Source organism: Ixodes scapularis, unplaced genomic scaffold (genome assembly GCF_016920785.2).
Source record: "Ixodes scapularis isolate PalLabHiFi unplaced genomic scaffold, ASM1692078v2 PGA_scaffold8__174_contigs__length_109621045, whole genome shotgun sequence".
Taxonomy (NCBI): Eukaryota; Metazoa; Arthropoda; class Arachnida; order Ixodida; family Ixodidae; genus Ixodes; species Ixodes scapularis.
In genome coordinates, this window is record NW_024609883.1 from 46,288,499 (window position 1) to 46,296,436 (window position 7,938).

Consider the following 7,938-nt stretch of genomic DNA (forward strand, 5'->3'; position numbering starts at 1 on the left):
CCTCGCTTCAACTTTGTACAACATAACTTGATAATACCTTGACGGATGGGATAAACAACAGTCAACTCCACGTGAGTTTCTAGACATTTATATAGGTTGTCTGTCTCAAAGGGCGAACCTTAGTTGGTCTGAAATATGATCGGATTGTGTCAGAGCACCAAGAATAGGCAACTGCGTTCAAAGTCAGCCATTTTACCGACTTTTGTGTCGCTTTTTTTCACGAGGAAGCTCTCTGCATTTATATCTTTTGAGTATGCAGCATAAATGCGCTAATGTATTTATACATTTAGTTGTATATAGCTTGGGATGTTCAAGGCTACATCTTCGATGCATACTGCCTTTCTGCGCTCGCGTCAGCAAGCTGCACTTTGAGCACCTCAAAATAAACGCACCTTTGGTACATTTCTATACCAGCCTTGAGAAGGTCTCGGATTCATAAATTATTCGAGCGAACTTCGTAGAAAATAAAATAAAACACTTAATCAAGTGATACTCTACACGCGCGGAATCAGAGCCGGGCTCCACGGGTATAAATTAAGACAGGAATTGCTTTTAGCCTAAAAGGTTTCTGTGTATTTTAAATAATTGAACTACAAAAACATGGAGATGAAGACCCTGGGCGCAGCGCTTGCTCTGACCTTTGTTGCGGCCTCACTGGTGGCCCATGTTAGAGCCCAGTCTGTCAATGACGACCATTACGTAAGTTTCTTTTTTTTTTCTTCTTCCTATTCTGCCACGTTGCCATAAGCAGTTCAATGCGAAGCTGGTAGAAATGGAGTCATAGATTGAGAAAGTTAGTAACAGGTTTGGTGCTTGGGAAGTGTTCAAGAAGGACTGGATGGATATCCCAGTTAACTCAACTCTTATTTTATCTCCCCTTTTGCCTGGAGACAGATCAGAACCATGCTCACCTTTCCGCGTTGATGAATATAGTAGTTTTAGCAGTAATCTTACTACATTTTTAGGGTGGCCTCGGTTCGCCCGCAGCTGTTTCTACCGGGTGTCTCAAATAGAGGCCAGGCTCTTTAAATCGACCGCAAAAATTGGGTTCTTCTGCAGCATTCGCTCTCGTCCTCTGCAGCACCGCTCTGCCAAAGTGAAAAGAGGGAAGGACTTTGTCTCCTTCTATTCTTCAGTTGCACCGAAATAAAGTTACAATAAATGCCAGTAGAACAGTTAATAAAAAAAAAGGTCCAAAGACTCCCCTAGATATAAGTGAACGAAAGAAATCACAGTGTGCAGCCGCGCGCGAAAAAATATTTTTCTTCTGCATTTTACGTAAAATGGGTCATTACCGCTTGCAGTCTATTGTTCCTTGGTTTCAAACAGCGCTAGAAGACAAGGACAAAGTAAAGACGAGACAGACGACAGCGCTGACTATTAACTGAAAGTTTATTTCCACCACTCCCAGTATACATACACATCAGCAACAGCCAAACAAACAGAGTGCGAAAGAAAAGACGCGAAAATATATGCAGTCTCAGCATCTTATTAGTTAGAATATATCGCGATGTGTCATAGTCGGCAGTTCAGCTGTCCCGGTGGATGAAATCATTATTGCCTGTTATCTGGTGCTATACCGGGAATTACAGAAAACATTTTTTCGCCATCCATAAATGTGGAAACAGTTCGCAACAGAGGAAAACGATGTCGCTCGATCCTCCTCACACCATATCTAAAGCCTATAGGAAGTCGCCTTTTCGAATCGCAACGATGGCCAATAGACCCTTTTCAAAAGGCTGCGCCATCGTTTTCCGCCATTGCTTGATTATTCGCGTCTCCAGCTCGACGCTCGCCCTCCCGCGGCGGAAACGGGAGGGTCCTCCGATTCTCCTGCTCAGCGGGCGCCGCGAAACTGCTCGCGATCATGGCTCGCGAAATGCCGTTTCCGAATGCAAACAACACTCTTCACTGATCCAACGTAGTGCTGCAGCCGGCATGGGATTGTACCTTACTAGAGAGTTTTAGTATTGCGCATAGAAGCAAACGCAAGCGGTGTGCGTTTGCGTTAGAGTTGTGTGCCCCACGTTTTGCGTGCGCCTCATCGCCATGCGCTATCCATGACCGCACTTCTGGGCTCCGCGCACGCGCAGTGTTGAACACGCAAAGCTAAAGCAAACACACAGCACTTGCTTTCGCTCGTATGCGCAATAATTAAACTAACTACTGTTTCACCGGCTTTTAACGCCAAATAAACCTGCTGCAGTGAGCAGACGTGCAAGCAGGTAGGCGTTCCTCCGAACTGGAAAGGCTGAGATTGGCAAAACGACGCAGCATAAAATTGAAAGTAACTAAATGTTATAAAAAGATAAATAATAATAAAAAAAAAAAATATATATATATATATATATATATATATATATATATTAATTTGGGGGCCTTTGGTATGGAAGGATATTGGCGGCGACTCTGGGACGTTTTTGCCGATTGTCAAGAGTCGCGACTTTTATAGCACAATATACTTTACCCACAATTAATGTAATTTTACATTAATTTCTCACATTAGCTAGAATATCTTCATTGATTTTAGACTATTTTTTATTAGTTGGTAATTAAAAATGCTGCAATGGCACCAGTGATAATAATTAGCACGCTTTTGATTGCCATATTTGTTCGCACGTTTGAAATTAGATCATGAGCAACAAATTATATTAGAGAATTACGCATTACAATAACTGAATTTTAATATTATTATTAATACCAATCGCGGCAATGTATGCCCCTATCAACGCCAAGATAACGAAAATACGCCATAATAGTCTATCCAGAAAGGTATAATTTTGTTTTCTTTTTAGCATATGAAAACCTCTGACACCGTTATCAAGATAGACAAACAGTCAAACAATGAATGTAATATGAAGTACTATGCGCCACGCGTTGCTATAAAACACACACACACACACACACTTCTGCTGTCTTACTATGATTCCGTATTTGGGTTGTTGCGGTGAGAACAGTGTTTATTAATTTGTACGTTTTGTGGACATATTGTAAAAATTAGAATTATTTTCTTATTCTTGTGCTGGGAATAATGTTAAAGCAATTAGTCATCTAAATACCCCAAAACCCATTAAAAGGCCTGCAGTTCATTATTTGCCATGACAATTATCTGTGCGAGAAAAGGCAGCATGTACGCACAAATATCGGCACTGATTTTTTCAACAACTACAACTACAAATATCAGTCTGGATTGAACATGTCACAAAATAAAGTCTCCGCGAAGAACTTCTCTAACTAAATAATTACGATGTGAGACACATCTCGAGTTATGAAAGAATCCGAAATTAAGACCTCTATCGAAAAATTAAATCCGAAATAGAGGTTAGTTTCGGTTGCGCTCCAGAATTAAAATGCGCATCCTGTCGTAAATATTCCGCTAACCACCGTTTTAATTTTTAAGGTAAAGGGGTGACCTGCACTCATAACACCCTAGCTTTCTCGTTTAAGCAGAAATAATTTGTGTCGCTCAGTGAAACCAGCACACTAGATAGGCTCAACAGCGGCACGCATCTCCGACCCTCACTATAACGGCCATTTTCAAAAATGAGTGGCGCCACCAATAGTTAGATGGAGTCGCGAATATACTTCACTCACGTATTGGACACGAGGGCCGCGTCGGCGTTCGGCGAAGACTCGGGTCTCATCACACGTTTCGTGTCCATGCAATGGCGACCGCCAATGTTGTTTGATGGGCTTTTCGAAAGGGTTTATCGCGCCCGCTCTGCACGAAGCACAAAAATGGTGGCGCCTACAAAAAAAGTCGGGGCATAGAGTGTGGACGCTCTAAGCGCAGCTCGTTTGTTATTTAAGCCTAAACTTCGCTCGTTTTGGACGTTTTGCAGAAAGAAGTACTGGTCGACTACGAAGAGGCTACTCCCACTCCGAGAGAAGTAGGCCAGTCGTGCAACGCCTACAGCTTGTGCAAGAGTGGCTTGTGTTGTCTACAGGCGGATCTAAGCAGTCCAATTACAACCTGCCAGCCTAGATCGGCGCCCGGCCAGAGATGTACGGGGGTACAAGCCGAGAGTCCCTTCTACTTAGATTACTGCCCGTGTCTGAAAGGTGACCGTCTTTTTTCTCCACATTGCTGAAGTCTAGACAGCTCTGGGTTGCTTTGCTGCAAAAGGCGTCCGATCTGTCTTTACTGTTGATAAAAAATATAGCCAGTGCAGTACGGCGGCTAGCCTGGGGTGTCTGGCGGGGCCCACGCAGCAGCGATACACGACCCTACGCCAGTTCTTTGAAGAAAATCGGACAGCGTCATAAATGCATCGTCATGGGGCTCGTGTTTTCTCGCGTACGTTCGCTATCACAGGCCGGAAAAAGTCACGGATAGAAAATAGAGAGCCTTTACTTTGCGTTGTGGATATGGAGTAAGAACAAACATACAAACACAACGAGCACCGTGACGCTGCAATTTTGATGTCGCCCTATTTGTTCCATCGGATTGAAGAGTCGAGTTACGGTCGGAGCTAAGACTTAAACGACACGGGGCGGAGATCGATCCCAGAATCTCTGGATTTTGCAGCGCGAGCACTCCCCCCGCCCCCCCCCCCCCCCTCGCTCTCTGAAAACTCTGCTGCATCTGCTTTCCCGTAAAGCATTTGAAAATGCTTGCAACCTACGGAGGGAACTTAGTGTATGACATTTTAGGGCATATGTTTATATAAAAAAAAAAAGTCGACACTGTTACACTAAGCATAAGTTAAGCGCGTGAAACGTCGTGTCTGTAGTGCCACTGCAGCGCAGATCGTTCTTCTAGGTCTAAACAAATTTTCAGTCACGTTTAGCATTGCAGCGTCTAGCACGGCAGCGATTAGTTCTCTCAAAAGCTTTGCGGGAAAGTAGGCTCAACAGAGTTTTTAGAGCGCACGTGCTGCGGTCTGCGGTGCGGTACTACCCTCAGCCCCCGGACTCTCTTTATCTATGCGGAGTTCAAGTTCATCTGCTTCGTTTGCAGGGGTTGTGTGGACGTCAGAACACCGAGCTCTGAATGGCTCTGATTAAAGGATAGTGGGTAGACCTCAGAGCAAGCCGCTTGGAGGTCTACCCACTACTCTTCAATTAAAGCCAGTCAGAGCTCGTCGTCCTGACGTCAACACAATCCCTGCAAAAGAAGTAGACGAATTTGCGCTCCGCACCAGGGAAAAAAGCTTGTTGCATTTATTTCTTAAAAAAGAAAAAAAAAAACACTAGCCAAGAAAAAAAAGGAGTATTGCTTTTTTTCTCGCTAGCAGGATTTCGCATTGATATAAGTGCAGAATATTATTTTTTGATTACACGATTCTTAGACCTAGGTGGGCGTGAGCTTACAGAAAAAGTATTTCTAGGTTTTGTATTTTTGACCCAGGTAACGTCATGTTCCCAAACCTTATCATTCCATCACCACCGCTAACGCAACTTTCACTCGGAGTACGAGGTTTCTATGCGTTATTAATGCCTACCAATAAATTGGGTTTAGTTTCTCTGACGAAGCCGGTATACTTGTTTGCTCGGTTTATAAGTAAGCGAAACAGTAGGGCAGCGGTAATAGGTAGGAAGCTGAAGTGCTTGAGGTCACATGCTCCTCGTTCCGTAGTGGTGTTGCTTGCATTGCTCTAACGAGTATGAACAATTTTCTCGCTGTCCTGCATGACTCGCGTGGCAGTCAATAATAACAAAAAAAGGTTTAAAAAAGTAATATTAAAATAAGTTTTAGAAACGTTTAAAATACAGAAGCCATAGGTTGTATAGTGCTGTTTGCTATTTGTTGCGTTAATATCTGCATGCATCCAAGACAGCAATTTATTTTACATCTGACATGCTTTCCCAACAATACGGCTTTGACTGCTGTATTAACAGCAGAATACGATGTTAGTCAACGAAGACATTGCTCCGCTCCCGTAATACACAGTCAAGTATCCACTACTGCACCGGAAAGTGCATACCTTTGAGTAAGATAACATCATGATACACGAATTATCGATTCAAGTTAACCATTCAAGTAAAAGCAATACACGATTTTTATATATAATAGAGCAAGTTGTACGTTGTTTTCCTCATTCTTCCAAGGGTAAAACTGCTATTTCAAGCAGAACGGAACCAAACATGAAAGAAATTTCAGGAATTGATCAAGTAGATATTTGCTGACTAGATTAATTTTCTCAAACAAGAAGCATGTTCCAAACCAGTAGGCTAATTAAGGTTATTATTACGCCGTGCTTGAGTCATTTCCACAGTTGTATGTCAGATCAAATCTCTTCCGACCGAAGTTGGAGCGCACAAACACCAGCTTTTGCATTCTGTGTCCCTTAAGGCTGTTTCTACGCTTTTGGTCTGGACAAAGCCGAACTTTGATCAGTTTCGTTTGCACACAGTAGTGAATGGTGGAAATTAAAATAGGTGACCACAACTTGGTGTCAGAGGCTCAGATGCACACAGCTCTTGCCACCAATGGTGGAATATGCTTTGCCGATTCGTCTAGTTTCTTGCTTGACCACGAACTTGAAAGGGTTCTGTATTCAACGAGATTGGACAGCACTTCTTTCGCATCAAGACAAACCTCTCTCTGACGATTAGGCGTTCCACTAGAATATATCGCTCGCTCGAGGGGATCATCAAGCTTCCTTTGGTACTTCGGTGTCATTCTGCCCACAAGTGGTTATATAGAAGTACGCTGCTTGATATAACTGTCTGGTTCTCTTCGAGAGTTTCAGCTTTTGTTATCAGGCAGTGGACGTTCTGGCCGCACAACATTCACCGAAGGGTTTCTTCTTAAAGGAAACATCATTCCAGATTCCGATTTTGCCGATTTGACTGATCCTGCCGCAGGTCCAATGTTTAGAGGGCACTTTAAATATCTTGCGATGCGAAGTCTCGAACTGGTCGCGTTTGGTCATTCGTACTTGGCACAACACAACGTACGCACAGCTAGCCTTTTACCATTCTTTAGCAAATCGAAGTTTACCCACATATTTGAACGTGGTCTCACCATGGTACACACCTGAAAGTTCAAATATATCCAAATCAAACGCCGCTACCGAGCTTCGAGAACTGAGCGCGTTGCGCACCAGGGTTCGCAAAGCTAAAAGGATCTACTGGTCGATTGGATTGGATTCTTTTAGATTTCCCCTTTGGATCGGATTTCCTCTGCTGCTAACAGTTGCCCGACGAGTAACGAAGAATCCGCTAAATTGACAAAAGTTCGATTTAACGCCAAAATAATTAATAGAATATGATAATAAATACAACAAGAATTCGCAAAAAAAAAAAAACTCTTGACGTTACTGACTTTTGAACCTAACTTTTATATTATTTTTGGAGTGTTCCTTTTCACACAATTTTTCTAATGTTTTGAAAACTCCTAGAAAATGTTCCGTTCGTAGTTGTCTTTCAACCTACCAAATTTCCGGAAATTTTTTATCTCTATATTCCGTGTCACTAGTTGTGTTTAGTACAGGCAAAGCAAGCGCCAGGCGAAGGGAGGAGGGGCAAGCACTATGAAGGCTGAGTTGAAGGAGATAAACCTCCTCTCATCTCTAACGTTCGTAGTGCTCACTTTTTTTCCACTCGCCATCCATTGTCCCCCCCCCCCCCCCCCTCTTCCGTCTCGCCCTTCTAGCCCTCGCCATTTCTGACTTCGCATGGCGTTGCCTTCGCCTGCACAGCACAGTATACACTCCGTGCGGGAACTATAGGGGGCGCTTTGAAAAACGCGCGTAGCGCCGCTGGTGGAGAAGCTGGCGTTCGACAGTGAGGCGCGCTCAGCAGCCTGCGGCGCTTTTTCGCGTGCGAAGCTGTGGCGCCGGAAGCGCGCACGGACGGAACTTTTGATTTTTGAGCCGATAAGTTGAGGGTGACGTTGCATGAGTGCTGGGGAAGATTTAAGAAGGGCGTTTAGCTGCTCTCCGCTTCTTATATATTGAGTTCAAGTCGTTATTAGGGGTAATTTCTTTAGTT

At 43.6% G+C, this 7,938-nt stretch overlaps 1 protein-coding gene across 1 annotated transcript; it reads left to right on the plus strand.

The window, feature by feature from the left end:
- Positions 1-600: 600 nt before the first annotated feature.
- Positions 601-4,091, plus strand: LOC120837819. The gene is made up of 2 exons (XM_040207428.1): positions 601-699; positions 3,843-4,091. Exons 1-2 carry the CDS (start codon positions 601-603, stop codon positions 4,089-4,091), a joined length of 348 nt encoding a protein of 115 aa, XP_040063362.1.
- The last annotated feature ends 3,847 nt before the right edge of the window (positions 4,092-7,938 follow it).